Source organism: Chionomys nivalis, chromosome 1, assembly GCF_950005125.1.
Source record: "Chionomys nivalis chromosome 1, mChiNiv1.1, whole genome shotgun sequence".
Classification (NCBI taxonomy): domain Eukaryota; kingdom Metazoa; phylum Chordata; class Mammalia; order Rodentia; family Cricetidae; genus Chionomys; species Chionomys nivalis.
The window spans coordinates 165,229,686-165,254,856 of record NC_080086.1 but is presented as its reverse complement, the minus strand read 5'-3'; the positions used below and the strand labels follow the sequence as shown (position 1 = coordinate 165,254,856).

Sequence of the window (25,171 nt, the reverse complement as noted above, 5' to 3'; positions counted from 1 at the left end):
TTGAGACAGGGTTTTACACTGACTATAACCTAGGATGATCTTGAATTTGTAGTAATTCCTCTGCCTCAGCCTCTCAGTATTAGGAGAATAGGTGTGTGCCACCACGTCGGGGTTTTTATTTAATAGTTCAATATTCACGTAGTTAAGACATTTGCGATTTTTTTATTCAATCCTTGCATTAACTGCTTTTATCAGTTTACGAAGCAAAATTAATTTCCCCTTTTTCCATTTGGGTAGTTTTTTTTAAATTCCGACGTTTTTGCAGTTTCTCTTCCTATACTTCAATCTCATTCATTCATCAAAGAGATGAATTCAGGGCCACAAAAAAATTCAAGCTGCCTGCACGCTCCCCTTTCACACACGTCTGTGTGCTTGGCTTGCACAACGTGTTTTGGTTCTTTTCTCATTTGCACGTTACTTACTACTCCTTCATCCTCCCATGACCCTCCCACGATCTACTCTTCTCTCACGGTTCGCGTCTCGAGTAGTAAGAGCAGTTTTCCCAAGCAGTTTCTTAATTAACCAGGCTGGGAGACAAGGTGGAGAGCCCCGCCCCTTGGGCGGGGCCACAGCTGCGGGCCGAACCAGGAGCCTGCTCCGGCTCCTTAACAAACGATCCCTTTACTATCTTCAGAGCAGAGACACACACAGCGAGCCAATCAGCGGCCGCGGCCCTCGGCGTCCGGAGCGGGGCTGGCCCCGCCCACTCCCAGCCTCCCGCGGGGGCCGTCCGAGCCTCGCGGGCTCCAGCAGGCCCCGCCCCCCCGGACAGGCGCGGCGGCCATTGGCTGGCGCGCCGCTGGCTGTCGCCGCGGTTGCTGGGAGAGGGAGGTGGGGGCGGGGCCCGCGGTGGTCCAAGGGGCCCGAGAGAAAGGCTGCTGGGCGCGGGAGGGCGCGCTGGGCGGATTCGAGCGTCTCGGAGGCGGTTTGCCTGCCGGCCCGCGCGGCGGCGTCGCGGTGCGGGAACCGGTCCCCGTTGACAGCTCCGCGCCTTCCGGCCGCGCCACTCGGGTGGCGGCTTCCTCCCTGCGCTCCCTCCGCGAGTCCGCGCGGCCTCTCTTGAGGAGGAGAAGCGGGGAGGCGGCGGAGGTCGTCGGGGGCGGCGGGCGGTGAGCGCGCTCCCGCTTCCCCGGCGGCGGCCGCAGGACAATGGAGGTGGCTGTGGAGAAGGCGGCGGCGGCGGCGGCTCCGACCGGGGGCCCCGCAGCGGCGGCACCGAGCGGGGAGAACGAGGCCGAGAGCCGGCAGGGCCCGGACTCCGAGAACGGCGGCGAGGCAGCCCGGCTCAACCTGTTGGACACTTGCGCCGTGTGCCACCAGAACATCCAGAGCCGAGCGCCCAAGCTGCTGCCCTGCCTGCACTCGTTCTGCCAGCGCTGCCTGCCCGCGCCCCAGCGCTACCTCATGCTGACGGCGCCCGCGCTGGGCTCGGCAGAGACCCCTCCACCCGCGCCCGTCCCCGCCCCCGCCCCGGGCTCCCCGGCCGGTGGTCCTTCGCCATTCGCTACCCAAGGTGAGAGGGGCCCGCGAGGTGGCGGGCGCGACCCGCTGTCACGCGACTGGGGAGGAGAGAAGAGGGCCCCCGGCTGCCGAGCGACTTGGCGGTCCCTCACTTTTGAGGCGCTCTGACGACTGCGGCGAGTTTGCAGCTCCCCGCTGCCTCCGCGAAGCTTTGTCCGGGTGCATATAATCCGGATCAGTTTGTGTCCACCCGGGTTCTGCGAGCACCGGGAGAGGAGGGGGAGGGAGGGATGGAGATGAAGTGATGGGGAGTTTCTTTGATGATTGATTGCAGATTGGTGGCCGTCTGTTTCGAATCTTGTGCGTTCGGGGCTCCTTTACCTTAATGAGTTCCCTCTCCTCTAGCCCCTCCGTTGGGGGACAAAGGAACCGGGAGAAGGAGTTTTGTTGTCTGCCGCTTTCGGAGATCTTATTTTGAGCGACACTATAAAGGACAGAAAGTAAATAGACTTCCAAAGTGTTTTGTACGCAGTAGTTGGAAGTTACTTTCTCTTTTGTGGTGTTACTGAGTAATTAGGTTTTGACAGGTAGTTCCCATTGCTTATGTTAACAGGTTTAAAGCATTTAAAGAACAATGTTTTTATTTGCGAGAACGCTTGAAGTTTTTAACTTTTAATACTGCAAATATTTGAGCAGATTGATGTCTTTTAGAAATACGAAGTAACGGGAAAAAAGAAATCTGTTTCTGTTCGTGGTTTTTTTGTTTGCTGGTGTGTGTGTGTGTGTGTGTGTGTGTGTGTTTGGCTTTTGTAGCAGCCCAGACTTGTTCACAACTAGCAATCTTCCCGCCTCAGCCTCTCCAGAGTGAGGGGCTTGAGGGGCACAGGCATGAGCCATCACACCTAATGGCTAGTCACTTTTAACATCTGCTTGGGAATAACTGCTTTGAGTTAATAAGTTAAATAATTGCACTAGGTCGGGATGCAATTGCGGGCTTGGATTGTTGTCTTAGACTCACTTAGATCTTAGAACAGTCTTTAGTTATAGGAAACTATTTTCCATGGGTCTCTGTTGTTATGCGGAGCCCACCAGAGACCACTTAGACATAATCTATAGGCAATTGAAGGCTTTTATATCAGTTGACTGGGACTACACCTAGGTATTCAGGGTGCAAATGTAACCTGTGTTCTCAACCTGTGAGTTAAGATCCCCTGCCCTTACTACCCTTTCATAGGGGTCGCATTATAATTCATAACAGTAGCAAACTTAGACTTATGGAGTAGCAACAAAAGCATTTTGTGGTTGGGGGGGTTCCCACAACATGGTGAACGGTATTAAAGAGTTACAGCATTAGGAAGGTTGAGAACCACTGCTTTGTAGCGCAAAGAGCTTTTTTTTCTCTCCCTCTCGAGACAGGGTTTCTCTGTGTTGCTTTGGAGCCTCTGACTCAGAGATCTGCCTGCTTCAGTCTCCCAAGTGTTGGGCTTAAAGGCGTGCACTACCGCCCAATTGAGCAAGCAGCTTTTAAAGGCAAAAACCACATCATGTTACCTTGCCTGGCAGTTGAGGGGAGTGTGTGTGGGGGTGGGGGGTTGAACAAACAAGCAGTTTCACAGAAGCTGAGATAAGCAGTTTGCTGGAGGAGGAGCTTTGCACAAGCAGACAGTTTAACAGAAGCCAACATAAATTAGCTGGGCATCTTGATATCAGGTTCTTAGAAGAGTTTGGTAATTTTCCACAAGATTCTTCAAAAGGAGGCCAAACTCTAGTAAGCCTCAAATGGCCTGAGCAATAATACAAGATTTAGAGGAACCTCTGCACTATCTTGCCCTGTCACCTTCCCTGGTTGGTTCTGTGGGCATGAGTTGAAACAGTGACTTGACCTGTTCTAGCCCGGGCATGGCTGGTTTAAGAGCCAGTAGCTTAACAGTTTATTCTCTTATATATTGGCCATGAAGTTGAGAATGCAGGGTCCCACAGTTAGCTGAATCAGAATAAGAATCAACAGGCTAATGCTGAAAGTAGGGTGGTCATCCTTGGGGACCAGGGGACCAGGTAAACAAGGAACTGATAACGATTATCTGATCTGTGTCTCCCTTCTTTAAGGTTTTCCCTGACCACGGCAAGGTTTTCCTAATTATCCCTGATTGGTTGGCACAGAAACTGCAAGTTTCTCCCAAAACCTTGCCATGTTTCATAAAAAAGGTAGATCTAGCCTCCTTCAATTCTGTAGGACTACCTCTGCAAGGGAGGCAACTTGGCTCTCTAGCCTAGAAATAGATTTCTTCAAATGACGTAAGTCTGAGAGTATCTGGGAACCGAGTTCCCTAAAGTTTTGATTCCCAACAATCAAGGCTGAGGTGCCTATGGCAGCTGCACTGGCTCTTCCTGTCTGTCCCTACTAGAATTAGGACCTGTTTGACCTTTAACATTGAGACAAGGCCAGGTTGAGCTTTCCTCTCTTCTCTATTATAGGCATATATGTACAGGATAACATAGACCAGTATATATAGAGTTAGGGTGTGACTTTTCAGTGAGTTAGAGGAGGCACGTTTAGTCGAGCAAGTCAGGTAGGGAGCTTCAGGGGCATGAAAGAATATGCTGTCTTCTAGGCAAATATTGGTTCATTGGGCGTTTGAGCAAGCCTATTGTAAGGTGAAGAATCAGCAAGATTATAACTTGAGGACAATATGCAGGTAGATACATTGTCCTTGGCAGGGCAACTATTAGTAGGGTATGTATAAAATTTGTAATTCCTGAAGGCCTTTTTTCTAGCTAGTCTTCACAACCTGATAGATTCATATTGTTTTAACCCTGGAAGGGACATGAGAGAGTCTTATCCCTGATTTTTCTGAGTTCCCATGTCTATGTTTGGGGCTGATAGGAATGGTGTATCCTGGGTTAGTAAACTGGTCAGTCTGAGGAGTCTTAAGGAGTCTGAGGTCCAAGTGACAGACAGTCCATCCGTCATTGACCTTAGTGGCTCTTTATTTTTTAGTTTGGAGTGATGACTCCAAGGGATGACACCAGCTACTTGTACTGCAGTTGGATTATTTTTTATTATTAATTTACTTATTTATTTATTTTGGTTTTTTGAGACAGGGTTTCTCTGTAGTTTTGGAGCCTGTCCTGGAACTAGCTCTTGTAGACCAGGCTGGTCTCAAACTCACAGAGATCCGCCTGCCTCTGCCTCCCGAGTGCTGGGATTAAAGGCGTGCGCCACCACCGCCTAGCTGGACTGCAGTTGGAGTGGTGAGGATGGCTGAATAGAATCTCTTCCATACAGTTTCAGTTTCCAGGGTCCTTTATCCAAACCAAGTCTGGCGGGAACTGGTGGGCGGATTCTCTTCAATGGATTCTTGTCAATGGCCTGGCAAGTTCCTGCTAAGCCTACAAGTATTTGAGAAGGGAATGATTAGACATTTCTGTTTGGAGAATAGCTCAGAGTTTGGGGAAGATGGGAAGTAGTTCCCCAAACATAATTTCAAAAAGAAGTAATTCCCTTCTAGTAGGAGGATCACCAGTTTCCAGGATCAGTTTAGTCGGAGTCTCTTTTTTTTTTTTTTTTTAATTTGGTTTTTCGAGACAGGGTTTCTCTGTGGCTTTGGAGCCTGTCCTGGAACTAGCTCTTGTAGACCAGGCTGGTCTCGAACTCACAGAGATCCGCCTGCCTCTACCTCCCGAGTGCTGGGATTAAAGGCTAGTCGGAGTCTCTTTAAGAGTTTTATTCAGCCTTTCTGCCTGACCTGAGCTCTAGCCTATATTCACAATACAATTTCCAATTAATACCTTTCTCAGAATTTAAGACTCTTTGGCAAGGTTATTGCTGGACCCCCAAAGCTAGGGGCAGTTCAACCTAGGATTTATTTTCTGAAGAAATTTCTTAGTAACTATTGGAGCACTCTCTGTTTGGGTAGGGTGGGCCATCTCGAGAAGGTGTCTACAGACACCAGCAAATATTTATAGCCAAAATAAGTCAAACTCCAAATGTTCCCCATACTCATTTCCTCAAGCCTGGATCCTCTGTGGAATCTTCTCCCGTTGGGGTTTGCCTGAGTACAAGTGGCACATCTAAAATGGTGTATTTAATTAAACTTTCAAATTGGGAACATAATCCCTGGGTCTGAGGAATTCAGCAGTTTTCGTGACTCCTAGGTGGGTGGCTTGGTGGAGGTCCATAACCCATCACCTTCCCAAACTCATGGGAAGGATGGATCTGTCATTCAGCAACACCTACCATCCTTTATCCTGTATGGCTAGTTCTTGTTTTCAGAGTCAGTCTTTGCTGGTGTGCATTATGAGTGGTCTCATAAGCTGGGCTCTGGCAGGACATCTAAGACTTGCAGAGGCCTTAATGCTTCTAGGGCTACTTCCTGGGCAGCCAAGTCAGCTGCTCTATTATCTCTGGTTTCTGTGGAATCTCCTTTGTGGTGTCCTTTGCAATGGACAGTGGCTACCCTCTTGGGTAACTAGATAGCTTCTAATAGGGCTAAGATTTCTTCTCTGTTTTTGGTTACTTTTTCTGCTGAAAAAGTTCTCTTTTCGCTGGGCCATGGTGAAAGCATATTGCCTATCAGTGTGTATGGTGACAGCATAGTCTTTCCCCCAGTAGAATGCTTGGGTCAAAGCTAAAAGCTCAGCTTGTTGAGCTGAGGTTCTCCTACTTGAAGATTGTGCCTAGAGAGTCTTATCTTGGGTCACTACTGCTACTCCTCCATACCTGATACCATCTTGAAGGAAACTGCTCCCATCTGGTGTCACCAATGGGACATTAGTCAGATCAGGCCTGATAGACTAGATTAAGTTTGTCACAGTCTGTCACTTCAAGACAGTCATGCAGAGGTTCTGTCCAGTCATCATCCCACAGGAGACTGAGTCGAGGGCTGACATGCAGGGTTGATCCAGAAGCAGGACTTTGTATTGGGTCCCCTCACGCCACTCCAGGCATTAGATATCTTTGGGGTTCCCCAAGAGGGCCTAAGTAGAATTTGGGGTTGCCAGGAACAGTTCTTGCCCTAAGTAAAGTTAATTTGTCAGCTGCTTTTACCAGCAGGGTGGTGGCAACTATATCTCTTATACATGCTGGTCATCCAGCTGCAACTGGATCAAGTCTCTTGGACAAATAGGCCACCAGTCTTTTCCAGGGTCCCAGAGTTTTCATGAGGTCCCCTTTGGGAATGCCTCCAGCTCCATCCACATCCACAAGTAGAAGGGCTTAGTAAACATCTGGAAGGGCCAGGGACCTTTTTCAAGACTTCGAAGAAGGCCCTCTGCTTAGTCTCAGTTCATTCCAAAAGTTTTGTGCCTCTTGTGCTGACATAAAAGGGCTTGGCTATCTCAGCAAATTCATTTTTGTAACCTGAAATACCCAATTCCCCTAAGAATTCCTGTACTTGTTTTCTCGATTTGGGAGCAAGGATTTGCAGGGTGGCTGAAATACATTGTAGGACAGCAAACGCTTTCCTTCCTCTAGGCTGTAGCCTAGTTAGTTATATGACCTGAGGGATACACAGCTGAACCTTCTTGGTTGAAACTCTGTACCCTAGGGCTTGGAGGGATTCTAAAGGCCTTCTGTTGCCTGTCTACATTCCTCCTCAATGGCCAAAGATATGAGGAGGTCATCTATACACTGGAATATACACTGCTTTATGGATATTTTTGTCTAAATTCCATTCTTGGGGCTTCATCAAACAATGTTGGTGAGTTTTTTAATCCTTTCTCCTGGTCTGTTTCCTCTCATCTGTTTCTCAAAGGGCAGCCATCATCAAATGGGAGAGCTTATTTTCCTATCTTTGAAAAGTTGACATCTGTTCATCCCTTCAGATCCCTTTGTCTTAGTTAGGATTTCTGTAGCCGTGAAGAGACACCATCACAGCAACTCTTATAAAAGAAAACATTTAATTGAGATGGCAGCTTACAGTTCAAAGGCTCAGTCGATTATCATCATGGTGGGGAGCATCAGCAGACATTGTACTGGCTACATCTTGCTCAGAAGGTAACAGGATTCAGACACTGAGCAGTATCCTGAGCATAGGAAACCTCCTCAGTGACACACTTCAGCCAGTAAGGCCACACCTACTCCAACAAAGCCTCACCTTCTAATATTGCTACTCCCTATGGGCCTATGGGGGCCAATTACATTCGTACTATCACACCCTCTAATTTCTGCAACTTCCTTCTTATTTGGGAACAACTGCATGACAACGGTAATATTAGTGGCTCACCAGTTATCTGGGGCATCTAGGTTTATGGAGGTAAACAACCTCTATGCCTCACAGGGCCTTTCCAATAACTCAGCAGGCAATTTTGTCATCAGGTTCTTGAGTATCCTGACTTACCTTGGATAAGTTGGTAGGTTTTATGGCTGCCACTTTTAATCCTCACAATGATGTTTGGCAAGAAGTTTCCAGTACCTACTTACCTTCATTGGTATTAGAGTCCCAACTGAGTCCAGTTGATGGGAGGGTTCACAAAGTAGAAGGTTCTCTACTTTGGGAAGTGTCCTGTTACGCCTAAATTACGGACCCCCAAATGAATTCATGGAGCCCGGTTTCCAGTGCAAGTTACATGAGGGTCTTTAATGTACAAACTTGAGTTAGAATCACCCCTTTCTAGCACCCCAATGTAGTATGGCCATGAACCTGGGGAAGAGAGAACTTTTAAAGGGGAAACGCCATAATCAGGGGAGTTCATGTCCTATCATCTTGAGATTGGGTAAGTAGGGCATAGGATAAGGTAGTTTCTGAAACCATTGGTCAGTTTTGGGGCGCAAAACACTAACAGCTATAAATTACTGGCAAGGTATCTTCAAGGACAGGATGTCTCCTAGGAACATCTGGACCTCGTTAAATTTTATGACTGCTCCTTAATTGGTGATTTCTTAGGGTATCCTTTCAATTTCCGCTATTGCGGCATATTTCTAGAGCTGAGATCAGCCCCACTCCCCTGCTCATTATATAGCCTAAGATGAAACCCCTTCTTTAAAATGGAGTTTGCAGAGTCCATCTTTACAGTACATCTACCCAGCCTCAGACCCTACTACTTTTCAGCCAGATTTGGGTATCCTTGGCTATAGTCAGGCTAGCCAGGAGGTCCTGGCAATTACCCCAAATCATCTTGTGTGTATAAAGTCTCCGACAGACTGATGAGGTCCTGTCCTAAAAGGGAGGGTTTTGGGTCTTCTTGATTATATAAATCACTAGTGGAGAAAAGGACCACTTCACTTCCCTCAAGGGGAGAGCAGTTAATGGCCTCACAGCCTCAGACAAAGCCTGTCTGGCCTCCCCATAGCCAGAGGCACTCAGTGTGTAAGCGGGAGAGAAAGGACCAGATGTAATAGCATCAACCTCCTGGCCTCTCCACAAAGAACCATTTTCTGTAGGCCCTTTCACATTTCTCATTGGTCCAGTCAGAACAAAAGGAGGCAGCATATCCATCTCTTCAGATAGACCAGGCATAAATTAGCTGGGGCATCTTGGTCTCAAGTTCCTAGAATTGAGTTTAGTAATTTTCCATTGGGCTTTCTGTCAAGGAGATCAAATTCTAGTCAAACCTAAAATGGCTTCTGTAAAGCTGCTAGATGGAGGAACCTCTGCACTCCCTTACCGTCTCACAGAATACTCAGATTTATGCTATTGCTATTCATAATAAACTGCCCATTTGTCTGATCCTTGAGTTACTTGCCCTTGCTCGCCATCTGTGAAAGAAACTTGGGCTACTTATTAGGTTGCAGGTAAGGTGGAATATCAGGCCATTCACTGTAGCTTGTTTCAAAGAGGCTTATTTACTGGAAAGGTAGTAAAGTACAACTTAAATCTTATTCTTCTGTTTGTTTGTTTTTCGAGACAGGGTTGCTCGGTGTAGTCCTGGCTGTATTGGAACTCATTTTATAGACCAGGCTGGCCTTGAACTCATGAGAGAGCCACCTGCCTCTGCTTCCTGAGTGCTGGAGTTAAAAACATGCACCAACACTATCTGGAAAATCTTATTTCTTGCTTGTTTTTGAGACCCTGCCTCCTGAGTGTTGGTTTCAAAGGCATGGCATGCTCTATCAGGCCCAGATAAGTCTTAGTTCTTAAGTTCTATGTGTATGTAATACTTATGCTTATATTGATGCTGGGGAATAAGCCTTGTGAATAAAATCACACACTATCATGAAGCCACCAGTTCTTAATTCTTAGGCACATTTTAAGGTTTCTTTTTGTTCCCCCTCCCCCGTGTTCTTAATGTGTGTTTTGCTTGTATGTATGTATGTATAACGTGTGCGTGGTCTACAGAGTGAGTTTCAGGACAGCCAGAGCTGTTATCACAGAGAAACCGTGTCAGAAACAAACAAGTGAAAAGAAAAGGAAACATTTAAATAAAAATATATTTTTATACTAAGGAAAAGACAAAATGAACCCCTGTGTAAAGGGTTAAGGTTACTTATTTAAAGTAAGTTCTTTCTATCCCAGGCTGCCCTTGATTGGATCTGTAGTGATTGGTCTTCCTGCCCCAGCCTCACAACTGCTAGCTTTACAGCTGTGAACCATAATATCTAGCTATTAAAGATTTTGTTAGTTTTAACATTTTGTGTTCTTGCATCTCCCATGACTTACATTTGGAAGTTTTCCCCTCCCATCATGTAGTCTCTGGAGGATTGAAATCCCTCATAACCAGGCTTGGCGGCAAGCTCCTTTCCTGCTCAGCCATCTTACCAGCCCAAGGGTTTTTTGTTACCAACCTCTAATCCCTGTCAGTCTCCCTTCTTTTCTACAAGTCTCTTTCCCATGTTTATGACTTTCTGTATTGTTTTGTAACCCATTGAATTTAACCAAGGACCATCTTTGTGGCCATGGGTTTGTGGGCTCACTAGTAAGTATGCAACTGAAGATGACTTTCCATTTCTAGAATTGTCAGTAGTCAATAGTAGCAGAAAGCTTAGGGGTTCCTGGGTTCCTCCCCCATTCGTGGTTGGCTGTTGATAGGTCTAGTCCCGTACCTGTAACTACAGCTGCTGTTAGTTTCTGGCCATGTCTATGCATTTTGCAGGATTTCTGTTTTCTTTTTCTTTAAAAAATATTTATTTATTTATTTATTTATTTATTTATTTATTTATTTATTATGTATACAATATTCTGTCTGTGTGTATGTCTGCAGGCCAGAAGAGGGCACTAGACCTCATTACAGATGGTTGTGAGCCACCATGTGGTTGCCGGGAATTGAACTCAGGACCTTTGGAAGAGCAGACAATGCTCTTAACCACTGAGCCATCTCTCCAGCCCCAGGATTTCTGTTTTCTAACTCTTGAATTTTTTCCACCCTTTTTCCTTGGTGTTCCTAAAGTTTAGAGTGGGTGATATAAATATCTTGTTTAGGGCTGAACCCTTGCCTATCATTTATACTTATAGTCTTCGGCAGCTCTGAGTCTTTATGCACTATGGTTCACTGCAGTCTGATTAAGACTAAGTAGCACTTGTTTCTATAGATAGGATATAAGGAGGCACTTTTACACTATGGCTCCATACTCCTTTGGGTTTATGATTTACCCAAGCATGGGTGTTTTGGTTTTGTTTTGAGATGGGGTCTTAGTCTATAAACTTGCCTGGTCTTGAACATACAGAGATCCACCTGCCTTGGCTTCCCGAGTTCTGGGAGTAAATACATGTGATATCACACCTAACAAGGATGAGTTTTTAGTAGGCTTCCAGTATTAGGAGGCATAGATTCCATCTTAAGGAATATGCCTCAAATCCTAACAGAGGGCAGTTGGTTACCCTTAGAACAGTCATGCCACGATTGCAATTGGGCATTTTCCCAGGCAGATTAATATTGTAGTTTGTAGAGTTCACAGCTCAGTGAGACCCTTAATCCCCCCCCCCCCCCAACAGCCTTTAGAGCCCTTTCTGGCACTTGAAAGCCTAGCCAGAAAGGGAGGAAGTTTCTAGCTCAATTCCAGCTTGATTTTTCTTATGTCTTGGAACTCAAGTGTGTGTTGTCATCAGTAGTAGAGGTTTTATTGTTGCTGTGTTGCCCCTATTTTATTTATTTATGTATTTATTTATTTGGAGACAGGGTCTCTACGTAGCTCTGGCTACTCTGGAACTCACAGAGATCCACCTACCTCTGCCTCCCAAATTGCTGGGATTAAAAGCTTTGGCTTTTTATTTTGATCATGTTTTTTTACCTCCTAAACTCCCCCCAGATCCCACCTTCCTACCCAACCAACTGTATGTTCTTTCTTTCTCTTTCAAAGCACAATAAAATCCAAAACATCAAACAAATTAAAAATAAAATTCAAGTACAACAACAAAGAATACCAAAATGAAGCAAAAAGTCCATAAAAAAATAAGAATATTAACAACAAAAACATGGACTTCACGTTGTGTTGGACAACTACTCCTGGGCATGCTTGATATACCCAGGGATGTTCCATTGGAGAAAACTGATTTTTCCCTTTGCCAGCAGATATCAGTTGTAAATAGCTTCTTGTTTAAAGTGGGATCCCATCTTACTTGACCCTGTAAAGGTTTTGTGGGTGCTGCCACAGTCACTGAGTTCATATATGCATCAGTCCTGTTGTGTGTAGATGACACTTGGAGTCATCTGTCACCTCTGGCTCTTACAATCTTTCAGCTTACACTCTTTTCTCCTGCATAGATCCTTGAGCCTTGAGAAGAAGGATTTGATGAAGTCATTCTGTTTAGGACTAAGGGATTCAAAGTCACTTTCTGTACGTTGTCCAGTTTAGTACTCTGTGTTAATCCCCATAGATTACAAGAAGCCTTTCTGATGTGGGTTGAAGGAGGCACTGATTTATGAGTATAGCAGTATATCATTAGGAGTCATTTTAATTGTTGTGTTCCTTTAGCAGAATAATAGTACTAGGTTTCCCCTAGGCACATGACCTATCTAGTTTCATGTTCCTGTTCACTTTAGCTATATTGGGTATGAATTCTACCTCGTGGAATGGGATTTAAATACAATCAAAAAGTATTTAACATTGGTTTCTGTCATAACATAGGTGTCATATTACAACAGTATATATCTTGTGGGTAGGTCATTATTATAGGTTAAATGGTTTGTAGCTGGGTGATATTGGTGATCAATCACCTTTCTCCTCTGTTTCCATTCAGAGTACCAAGACCAGGAATGCTAGTCAGTAGGGATGAAATATCTAGTTAGACACCTGCTAGATTTTTCCATGTTCAGTGACATAAGTAAGTGTTGTTTTCAGCTAGAGGCCTTACCATCAGGTTGTAGAGAGGAACCAAGCCTTGGCAAGAGCAAGTGATGTTTAGGCTGAGGGGTTGTTCCATGGGACGCCTTTGGCCAATGATTTGGCACATTGTAACCCATTCCTGACACTGGAGATTTCACTTGGCATTTTGGGACATTTTGGATGTATCTTGTTGGAGCATTGTCTCCCCTATTATTTGGTGATTTCATTTAGATTTCTTACATATATGTATATATTTTCCGAAGCTTCTATAGCAGTGTTTCTCACCCTTCCTTTTACTTAGACACTTTAATACAGTTCCTCATCTTGTGGTGACCCCCCAACCATAAAATTATTTTCCTTGCTACTTCAGAATTGTAATTTTGCTACTGTTATGAATTATAATGTAAATATCTGTTTTGCAATAGTCTTAGGTGATCCCTGTGAAAGAGTGGTTCAACCTCCCAAAGGGGTCACAACCCACAGGTTGAAACCACTATTCTACAATAGTAGGTTTCCATATGATTTTTCTGATAATATTAGTTGTTTCTCTCTGTATTCCCTCTTTCATCCTTCTCCCATCTCCCTCCCTATTTAATCCTATTCCAGTTTCCCCTTTACCTTTCCATAACACTTCATTTTATTTTCTCCTTCCTCTAGTGATCCTTTCCTCCCTCCTTGGTCCTTTACTTAAGTCCCTCAACCTGGTAGTTATTCAGATTGTAGCACACGTATTGAAAGCGTAAAAGCTGATATCCACATATAAGTAAAAACAGATTTGTCTTTTGGGGTCTGAGTTACTTCATGAGGTCACTTATTAATTTTTCCTAGTGCCTGTGCTAATGGTGTTCTGTGCAGAAAGTCCTTTCTGTGCCAATGAGTTTAAGACCATTTCCCACTCTCTTCTCTTTCAGATTCAGTGTATCTGGCCTTATGTTGAGGTGTTTGATCCATTTGGACTTGAGTTCTATGCAGGGTGATGATAAGTATGGATCTGTTTCGATTATTCTACCTGAAGCCAACCAGTTTACCAGTGTCATTTGCTGAAGATGCTGTCCTTTTCCAGTGTGTCTTTCAGGCTTCTTAATCAAAATTCAGGTGTTCATAGATGTGTGGACTCTTGTTTACGTCTTCAGTTTGATTACCATGTCTGTCTTTATGCCAGTACCATGCAGTTTTTATTGTTATAGCTCTGTGGTACAATTCATCTCTCCAACTCCAGCTCCCTCTGTTCATTTTTCTTTTCTTTTCTCTCTTCACTCTTCTCTTCTCCCCCTCCCCCCACTTCTTTTTTTTGGCAGAGTCTTTATGTAGCCATGGCTGTCTTGGAATTAGCTGTCGAGCGGACTGGCCTGACTCATAGAAGATCTGCTAGCCTCTGCCTTCTGAGTGCTGGTATAAAGACATGCACATCATACCCAGCAGTTGATTTTCTTAATTAGTAGCATTTAAAGAGGTAAAGTTTAAAATTTCTTTAGTGATTAGTGATATTTGGGTCCCACCTGATTTTTTTTCTTTTAAGTATTACTTTGGCACTATTTTTGGTTTTTGTTTGTTCATTTTTTGTTTTTGTTTTTTTGTAGTCCATACTAGCCTAGAATTAACAGTTTAGCCAGAAATATTTTCCAGCTGTCTATGTAGCCATGGATGGCCTTAAACTATTAATCTCTTGCCTCCTGAATGCTGGATTGGTATATGAACTAAGATGTAGGTGCTGCTCTTAACTTCTGAGCCATCTCTCCAGCCTCCAGCTCAGGGTTTTTGGAAGTCTTTGTTACTGTTTTTGAGATCTTGTCTTGGGCTCTTTTCCTTCAGCACCCCCCATCCTCTCCCCATGCCTGGGGTTACCGTTACCACCTGGATTTCTGATCACCCCCCCCCAACCCCTATTCCACCTCTGTCTGGGAATACAGTCACGACACCTGGATTTGGTTTGGTTTGGGTTTTGCTTGTTTTTTCTCCAAACATATGTGTATTAAAGCAAATGTTATTACCAGAGTTAAATTCTTCTCTGGCCCTGCATTTTTGATATACACTAAAAAGTAGTCTTCAGATGAGATGGGGAGTCATAGTGTATAGTAAAAACAACAACAATGAGGTGAGGGAAAAATAGAACTTTTTATTAGAAATTAACTTTGGACGTAATGATTGAAGGGCTAGGAGTTGAACTCAGTGGTAGGACCCTTGCTGTGCACAGCCCTGAGTTTGGCCTTTAGTACTTTAGGTATGCGATACTTCTCAGTTGTAGGAAGCAGTTGAGGCTGCCACAAACTCTAATGGTAGTTTTGTGTGGTTTAGGGGAAAAAAAATAACTGTCATAATGTTTGACTTATCAAACACTACAGTTGTCCTGAAGTTACAGGTCTTTATATATTATAATCTCTATTTTTGTTTTGTTTGGTTAGTTTGCTTTACCAAACTCCCAAATTATCATTTATACGTGTTTCAGGTAAATAGATTTATGGAACTTGATAATTGTTTTAAAATAAAACGATTTAAGGTTATGGTTTACCATTTCTAAGCCTCTGTCATAAAACATGTGGTCTCACTTCATGGGAAGTCCTATATGGAGGTTGCTTACAAAAGTTTCTCAATTTTAGCAGCCTTGGAAGTCCCTACATTGTATGGTACAGAACACATGGAAAGTGATTGTGGCAGGAAGTGATGGTGCATGCGGTTTGTGTTCCTAGCAATTTAGAGGCTAAAACTAGAGAATGAGTTCAAGACCACCCTAAACCTTTTTTTTTTTTTTTTTTTTTTTTTTTTTGGTTTTTCGAGACAGGGTTTCTCTGTGGCTTTGGAGCCTGTCCTGGAACTAGCTCTGTAGACCAGACTGGTCTCGAACTCACAGAGATCCGCCCACCCTAAACCTCTTTGTTTGTTCCTTCCTCCCCCCAGAGAAAAAGTGAAGCAAGTAAATAAGGAAGTTCTTCCATTTGATCTGTACTCAAGGTTGAGCTGGACCAGTTTGGGATATTACAGAAGCAGAGCCCAGAGAAATCAGGGCTGCTCATAGTAGATGACAGCCTGGTGTTCCTGGGAATTAAATACACAATTAGCTGACAAGGAGATATATGCTCTATAGAAAGCGATACCCATTTTGTGATAACTCTGGCTATCCTAGAATTGTTCTGTATATTAAGCTGACCTTGAACTCAGAGATCTGCCTGCCTCTGCTACTTTCCAAGTGCTGGGATTAAAGGCATCCAATACAACTAATTCCTACCTGCTATCTGATTTGTGCTTTGTAGTATCAGCTATATGGAATTGATAAGTTCGTTTTTCTACCAGCCTTGATTTCTTTCAGTCCTTGAGGCCTTATCCCAGCTATGATAATGATAATATTTGTCTAGGCAGAGCAGCATTAGAGTGACATAGCAGGTACCTCATAGGCACTTAACAGTTCACTGTAAGCTTAGGAGCAGTGACCAAAGGGGGAAATGGGATCAAGAATTTGAAAACTAGCAAGTTTCTTTGTTTTGGAACCACGCTTTAAGTGCATTTGGTGGCTTGGAATTAGTAAGAAGCTATCATTGTTAATGTGGCATTTAAAAATGTTATCTCTTGGGAGCTTGAGAGATGACTCAGTGGTTAAAGTCATTGCTGTTCCTGCAAAGGACTGAGGTTCCTGGTACCCAAATTGGATAGCCCAACTGCATGTATGTAGCTCCAGGTCCAGGGATTCTGATGCCCTCTTTTGGCCATCTTGGGTACATATAAGCATGTAGTGCACATACAAACAACCACAGAAACACATTAAAAAATAAGATTTTAAGAGATCTCAAAGATTTTATCCTTTTAAATATTTTTATGTTTATGTAATTTGTTATGTACCAGATATACTAGTACTATAATAGGTACATATTAAGCATAGGATATATATACAAATTGTTATACCTAGTTTGTTGTGCACCACAAGGAAGGAGAGAGACAATGCTGTTTCTCCTGACAGTGCCAAGTAGGGGCAAAATCAGGGTTTACAAGCACACACACACCAAAAAAAAAAAAAAAATCACAATTTGTTGCCACATTGCAGCTATAATTTTTACCAATCAGAAATCAAAGATTAGGGACTTTCCTTGTGTGTTCCATCATTATCAACTAACATACAATGCAAGCCTTTCAGTCCAACCAATCAGATTTATTTGTTCTTTCTGTTGTTAGGAACAACCATGATGTTTCTAGAAAACTAAAGATTCATAATGGCTATTTCTATGGTTTAGGGAGGAGGTTGGTCAGCCACTGAAAAGTTCCCAGCTCCCCTGGGGTTTGGGAACCTGAGCTTTATTTCACTCTGTAGGTAAAATGGAGTCTAAAGTCAAAATGGCAGTACTTAGGACAAAATGCTTTTGCCTGCCTCTTAAAATACTTTTTTTAAAAATAGCATAAATCATAAACATAAACCAAATTACCTTTCTTTCTTTCTCTCTTTCTTTCTTTCTTTCTTTTTTTTTACATAGTTTTCAAAAATTTTTCAAATGCTTATCCTCTTATTGATTTGTATTTTCTTGAGCCCTGGGGATCTTATGTTTGGTGGCAATTGCTGATTTCAGCAGCTCCCACCCCATCTATCCTCCTGATTTCTTCTTATATTACCAGAAAGAGACCATGAGATTCCTAGAGTCTATATCTCTATACAGGTATATGTTCTTTATATGTTTCCTTCCTGCTGTAGACTTCATTGTCATGTGACTTTTTTTTCCTCTTTTCGTTGAAAGTAGATTTTTTTTTCCTCACATAGTATGACTTGATTACAGTGTCCTCTCCCTTACTTCTCCCCATCCCCACCCCCAATCTGGGTCCACCCCTTTTATTAGAAAACGGGCTTCTAAGGGATAATAAAATAAGAAAAAACAAAAACTTCAGAATAAGACAAAGCAAACAGAAGACAAAGAACCCAAGAAAAGTCAGAAGAAACAGAGACACAGAGACCCCTCATTCGAACACTTAGGAATCCCATAAAAACACTAAACTGGAAGCCATAATATTATACTCAGAGGATCTGTAGGGTAAAAAGGGAGAAGAAAAAAAACATAAATAAAATAAGATAAAATTTAAAAAGGCCAGTTTAAAGGCTACACCTTTAATTCCAGCACTTGGGAGGCAGAGGCCAGTCTGATCTACAGAGTGAGTTCCAGAATAGCTAGGGGCTACACAGAAACATTGCCTCCGTAAATGGATGGATGGATGGATGGATGGATGGATGGATGGATGGATGGATGGATGGATGGATGGATGGACGGATGGACGGATGGACGGACAGAAGGAAGGAAAGAAGGAAGGTAAAGTAAAAGCCCTGGCAGGACATTATGAGGCAAGGAACCTCCAAAGATGCTGTTAGTTCATTTTCTGTTGGCCATCTACTGCTGAACAAGCAGCTTAAGAGTAGTTTGTTTCCACAGTGAGACTTCCTTGGAGAAAACTAAATTTTCATTTGCAAGTGTTTATCAATTAGAGATGGCTTCAGCATTAGGGATTGGGGGCATGTGTCCCCCTTTCCTTTCCTACAATGCAGTCTAGTGTATACCAGTACAGGCCCTGTGAGTTCCCATGTGTATTGATCCTGTTGATTTAGATATAGGACCTTGTTTCCTTGGTGTCCTCCATTCACTCTGACTCCTAATGCTCTTTCTGCTGTCTCTTCCACAGGGTTCCCTGAGACCTGAGGGAGAGGATATGGTAGAGATAACCCATTAGGGCTATGTATATTAATTATATGGCTTGTTCCCATCTGTTTCAGGAGAATTCTGATGATGGTTAAGCAAGGTGCTACTGATCTATGAGTATAACAGAATGTCATTAGGAGTCATTTTGTTGCTACTTTCTTTTAAGAACAGTAGTATTTGGTTTTTCCCTAGGTCCCCGGGCTGTCTGGTCTCTGGTTCTTGGTCACCAAGGGTCAGTTGTCTGTATGAGTTCTATCTCATGGAGTGGACCTTAAGTCAAATCAGATATGCTTGGTTGGTTACTCTCAAGTTTTATGCCACCATTGCCTGAGAATATCTTGCAGACAAGTCACCAATTGTAGATCAAAGGGTTTGTGGCTATCTTGGTGTTTACGTTTTTCCTTTGGTAACATGCAGACTTCCTTCCTGTACTAAAGACACTAGAACATAGGAGTGAAGGCTCTTTTGTGGTGAAGGCATCAGCTTGACTTCTCCATTTGAGTGAGTTGTGTAGATGTCTTCAACAATAGGGCCTTGCTGTCAGTTTGTGAAGCAACCTATAGTCTTAGCATCAGCCTAGGTTGTTTGGAAGTTTCATGGGACCCTTTCTGCCAGCAACTCATTTAGTTGTAACCCAGTTCTGGTACTGGAAGTTTCATTTGGTGATGAGATGTCCTGTTGGAGGCTGTCTCCCCCATTATTTGGAGATTTCATTTCAATTGCCTTCATTTAAGTATATATTTTAGGATGCTTCTGCAGTAATAGGTTTCAATATAATACCTCAAATGGCCCTAAATTTTAGCTGTCTCCCCCCTCATTTTCCCTCTCTCATTCTGTTCTCCCCTCTACCACACACTTGATCTTCCTGTTTAAACCTCCCCATCCATCTATAACTATTTCTTTTCTAATTCTCTTTCCTAATGAGATCTTTGTGTACCCCCTAGTCCCTTACTCTATACTTAACCTCTGTGGTTCTATGGATTGTAGTTTGGTTATCATTGACATAACAGCTAATATCTATGTATCATTGAATACATGTCTGTTGTCTGAAGGTTTTTTTCTGTCCTGCCAGGTCCTTATTCTACTTTGTGCCTGGTTGTCCCGCCTTTACTTCCTGCCTGGCTACTGGCCAATCAGCGTTTTATTAAAATACAATTGACAGGGTACAAATAATTGTCCTACAGCACCCCCCCTTTTTTTTACAAGAATTTTGATTCTAATATCCTTTGTTTAGCTTTTCTCCTGACCATTATCCATAACAACTTGTAATCAACATTCTAAACAAAGGAAAATATCCATAATCCATTTTTTATGGAATATGGGTGTAGTTTTCCAGGTTACTTCCTGCTGGTTGGGGGCACTGATAGTCTTATGGGAACCTAAAGAAAATTTAGAATTATCATCAAGTCATGACTAGAGTATCCTGTGAGGCTTGATCATCTCAGGCAGTAATCTTGAATCTGTTCTGTATGTAGAACAGTTCTATATCTGAGCCATCTGCTCCTACCAGAGATTTCTCAGGTGGTCTTCCTTGATCAAACCTGATTTTTCTTAACTCGGAATGATCCACGGCCTCTCATTTTCTGTGGAAACAAAAGCAAAACCTCTTCTCCAAAGTAACATACCTTTTGGTTTCAATTTTGAAGTCAAGGTATTTTCAAAATACCTATCTTGGATTAATTTAGGAGCATTTATAAACAAATATCTTTTAGCAGCTGTTGTTCCTTCCTCAGCATTCAAACAATTCAAAGAGAACATAATGACATACAGTATCCAGACTCTCTGTGTATTTTTCATACTTACGTGGCTTTATTTTCACCTCTATTTCTTTTATTTTTATTTTTTAATTTTTGGCTTTTTGAGACAGGGTTTCTCTGTATCTTTGTCCTGGAACTCACTCTGTAAGACCAGGCTGTCCTTGAACTCACAGAGTTCTGCCTGCCCCTGCCTCCCAAGTACTGGGATTAATGGTGTGTATTACCACACCTTGAATTCACAGACTGACTGCCTCTGTCTCCTAAGTGTTGGGATTAAAGGTGTGTGCTACCACACCCAACTACACTCTTTTTTATTTTAAGGACTTTAACCTTTTTCTTTTCTTTCCCAAGCCTGCATATATTCTTAACACACTGTAAACCATTTAGAGGTTTTCTTTGTCTTTGAATCCTCTTTACTGTATATCTCTATTTTTCTGACCACAAGAGTCTTTAATTTGCTAAGCAATATGGCTAGGATTAAAGCCGTGGCTTTGACAACTGGATCCAGCCCATTCTTTAGCTTTCTGAGAGTCCAGCCTCATGGTGGAGGTATCAGCCGGAGCCATGTTTATCGCCACAACTCTGACGTTTCAAGGTCTGTGGTGCCATCAAGAAGCATGCTATACGCTATTCATAAACACCATTTAAGAGTTTTGTGGCAGAGCCTCTTAAAAGGGCCGCAAATTTTTTATAGCTAAAGCTGAGTCAGGAAGCTTCTCTTAAACGAGACAGACACATTTGCTTCTAGCAAACAGCCCACCTGAGAAAATGCTGCTATCAATAAGCCGTGCTTAGTTCTATTCTTTTCCCAAGCTCTCTCAGGCTTACTGTGGATGCAGTTGTCTACACGTTGAGCACCATTCTGTTGTCTTAAGGTTCAGCGAGGCAGTCACATCTTGCTTCCTCTGAGGCTGGGTCACGACTGCAGACTAGGATTTTCTTCTTCCCAGAATTTTCATGTTCTCATCACCCCGCCTCTACTTCTTGCTGGTTGTCCTGATTATACTTCCTGCCAAGTTACTGGCCAATCAGCTTTTTATTAAAATATAATTGTGAGGATACAAACCATTGTCCCTCAGCACATGTCATGTGACTTTTTTGGGTATTATGGTCTCTCTACCACTTTTCTGATGATCCCTTTGAGGCCTGTCTATCTGTCTTTCTTTTGTTCGTTCTTTCTTTCCTTCCTTTCTTTTAAATTTACTTATTTATTTGTTCGATACAGTGTCTGTGTACCCTTGGCTGTCTTGGAACTCATTCTGTAGACTCTGCTGGTCTCTAACTCACAGAGAGCTGCCTGTCTCTGCCTCAGTGCTGGGATTAAAGATGTGCATCACCACTACCATCCAATGAGATTTTCTTTTTTTCTTCATCTTACACTTTGGATGGTGAGTAAGAAAATCACCTAGCAGCCTGTAGGCGGAAACTGCACCTTTATTTCCTGGCCACCCAGACCAAAATAATCACACAAAAATTATATTAACTACAATACTGTTTGGCTGATGGCCCAGGAGTATTTCTAGCTACCGCTTACATATTAAATTAACCCATTTTATTAGTCTATGTATTGCCACATGGCCGTGCTGTTACCTCATTTTCTATGTCTTGTTTTATTTGGTGTTTTACTGGTTTCTCTCCCCTTTGACAGCTATGCAGCCTCTGCCTGGCTCCACCTTCTTTTCTCTTACCTCTGCTTGGATTTTCTGCCCTGCCATAGGCCAAAGCAGCTTCTTTATTTTTGTTTGTTTGTTTGCTTTTGTTTTTTGAGACAGGGTTTCTCTGTAGCTTTGGAGTCTGTCCTGGAACTAGCTCTTGTAGACCAGGCTGGCACACCTGCCTCTCAAGTGCTGGAATTAATGGCTTGTGCCACTACCACCAAGCTTGCAGCTTCTTTATTAACTAGTGGTAATAAAACATGTTCATAGCATACAGAGGGGAATCCCACATCAGTGGCCTCTGCTTTAGGAAGAAATTACCAAGGAGACTTGGAAGAAAGAGAAGAATGTCATAACTTAGATACTAAGGAAAGAAAGTGCAACCTTGAAATTTATGAGACACTGTCTCAAAAAAAAAAGAACAAAACAAAAATGGTTTATAAGGCCACAAAAACCTAGTAACACAAGCAAAAATAAAATTATCTTATGGTTGTATGTTTTGTAAAATAGAACACTTTACGTATATGTGTGAAATATGTGAGAAATTAATGTTCTACATTTAAAAGAAAACTATTTGCTCCAAAGAAGATCTTCTGTTTTATCTTGGCATTAATGCTGTGTGGAACTGTAAGTGGGAATGCTGTGTGATAAACATAGGGAAAGGGATTTAGCAAAATTGAAAATTCACTTTCTGTTGACTGCATAGTCTTAACTTCTAGTAATAAACTTCAAAGATACAAATACAAAAGCATAAAATGTGGTGCTCTATTGTTAGCAGTGAATGTCACTGAACAGATAATAAAAAATGAAAGATCATCCCTGTAGACCAGTATTTCTAAAACTTACTAATTCTGGGACCTTTAAAATAGTTTCTCTTGTGGTAGTGATTCCTAGCCATAAAATTATTCTTGCTACTTTATAACTATAATTTTGATATTGTAATTGATATCATAATACAAATATCTAATAAGCAGGATGTTTTTTAATTATTACAAGTTGACCATAATTAAAGCATAGTGATTAATCACAAAACAATATGTAATTATATATTGTGATATTTCTAATTATAAATAAATGAGATTTTTGTCTTGAAGCAAGGTATAGTGTGAATAACACTCTTAACAGTGAAATACATTGTTACATTTTGTGGCAATATGAGTATAAACCCAATGTCAGTGAGAAGGTTGAGATTGTTTTTTCTCACCAGACCAGAAATTCTCAGGGCAGTCTTTGCAAGAGCACAGAGAAGATCATCTTCCACAGCAAGTCTACTGCTGTATTGAGACTTGATAACCAACAAGCTGGAAATCCCTATTTCACACAGGTACTTGTTGGAAATGGAGGAAGATGAGACACAGTCTCAGACAGAGCAGGGTATGACTGCAAACACTTGATCCAGAATTGTGTAACTGGCACTGTAGAGAAATCAGTTCTCACTGCATCTCTGTTAATAAGAACATCTTCAACTTTGTGAATGAGCTTCTGGAAAGTGCAAATGGGCTGTCAGGAGATTTGGAAAATACGATGGAATTTCATCTGCAAGCATGTGCAAGTGTTCTTTCTCAGAAATTATCATTATAATCCTTTTGTCTGGTTCAGTGTCATGTTTCTCAAAGAAAGCAGATAAGACAATATGTAAATTCCATTTTCATCCATTTTTATTTTAATTTTTTACCGAAATTGAAGTTTTCATTTCAAATGATTGTATCCTTTCAGACAAATCGTGACATGTTACATTTGGTCCTTACAATAATAAATTTAACTCATTCAAAAGAAACCGAGAGAGAGAGAGAGAGAGAGAGAGAGAGAGAGAGAGAGAGAGAGAGAGAGAGAGAGCGCACTTAACATCTCTTGGGAAAAGGTTTGTGGTATTTGAACAGATGATGCTCCCACTATGCTATGATGTTGATCAGGGTTTCAATGTCAGTACTGAAGGAGTCACCAAAAATCGTCAGAACTCATTGTGTGATTCTCTGGTAAATATTAGCAGTGAAAATGCTGCCACAAGAGTTACAAGAAGCAATGAATAACGTAAGTTCTGTCAATTTTGTAAAGGCAAGCACTTTAAACAGTTGACTGTTTTTGCAACTGTGGTGAGTTGGATGCACTGAAGAAAGCTCTGCTGTTTCACACTGAAGTGAGATGGTTGTCAAGAATAAGGTTTTTTGTTGTTGTTGTTGTTTTTAATTTTTTGGTTGCTGGAGAGACAGTTGTGGGTGCTGGGAACTGAACTCTTACATTTTTGGTTGTGAGCCTAGCCTTTAACGGCTGAACCATCGCTCCAGCCCAAGGCTAAGTTTCAACATCAAGTGTTTTTGGGCTTGATGAACTCAAAACACATTTATTTAATCAAAAAGCAAGATTACAGTTTTAAGCACTTTTCAGACAAGAATACAGCCAGATGATAAAAAATGAATTGCTGCCAGGTGGTTGTGCTGCCCCCTTTAATCTCAGCACTCAGGAGGCAGAGGCAGAAGGATCTCTGAGTTGGAGGCCAGCCTGGTGTACAGAGCAAGTTCCAAGACAGACAGGACACCCTGCCTCAGGGGTGGAGGGGTGGGGTGAGGAGGGTGAATTGTGGAAAAGAGCTCATTCAAGATGGCAAAGATGTCAACCATGTAAGTAGTTTTCTTAGATAAGGAAATTGCACTCAATTGCATAACTGATTGCATAAGAATTTGTCTCCAGACATAACTCCAGTCATAACTCCAGTCATGTCTTTGACTGCTGGCAACAGTAAATCCTTAGCAGTGGTGTAAGGCTTTATAGCCCTGGTCATTCTGAATGCCACCAAATATGAAGCTTCGATGGCTGGTAAGGGGTTTTTTTTGTTTGTTTGTTTGTTTGTTTTTTTGTGGTATTTGTCAAGTCTGACTTTCTTGAGTCCATCAGCTTTCCTGCTAAAATAGTTGGTATCCTTGCCAGCAAAGCTCAGATGCTTGCTATCAAAGGGTGTTTTAGTTTAGTGTCATAAGTCAGCTTATAGAACTTTACAACAAATAATATGGTTTCTCAATTCCTGCTGAAACTGTTGAGGTAAAACCATATTGTAAAAAACCCTCACTGTGTTTTCTTTTCTTAGCGTTCTTCTGTACATGGCCCATTGTCATGGGATAGTGTTCTAGTGAAAATAATATATAACAGTAGCTTTAATAATACGAAAGATAGCTGGGTGGTGGTGGCGGCGGTGGCACACACCTTTAATCCCAGCTCTCAGGAGGCAGAAGCAAGTGTATCTCTGTGAGTTTGAGGCCAAGCCTGGTCTACAAGAGCTAGTTCCAGGGCAGGCTCCAAAGCTACAGAGAAATCCTGTCTCACCCCCCCCCCCACCCAACGATAATAATACAAAAGATATTACATGGCATAGTTCAGTCAATACAGTTCATTAAAGTTTCCTATAATTTACTGTTCTGTGTTGGATTTTTATTTTTTTTT

At 42.4% G+C, this 25,171-nt stretch overlaps 1 protein-coding gene across 3 annotated transcripts in view; it reads left to right on the top strand.

Annotated features, from left to right (window-relative positions):
• The first annotated feature begins 865 nt into the window (after window positions 1-865).
• Trim24 (tripartite motif containing 24) overlaps window positions 866-25,171 on the top strand; it is a 117,616-nt gene continuing 93,310 nt past the window's right edge. For all 3 annotated transcript variants that reach the window (XM_057772699.1, XM_057772689.1, XM_057772682.1), the window contains exon 1: window positions 866-1,513. In XM_057772699.1, the coding sequence (XP_057628682.1) occupies window positions 1,150-1,513 (364 nt within the window). In that variant the 5' untranslated portion in view covers window positions 866-1,149. The remainder of the gene's footprint in view (window positions 1,514-25,171) is intronic.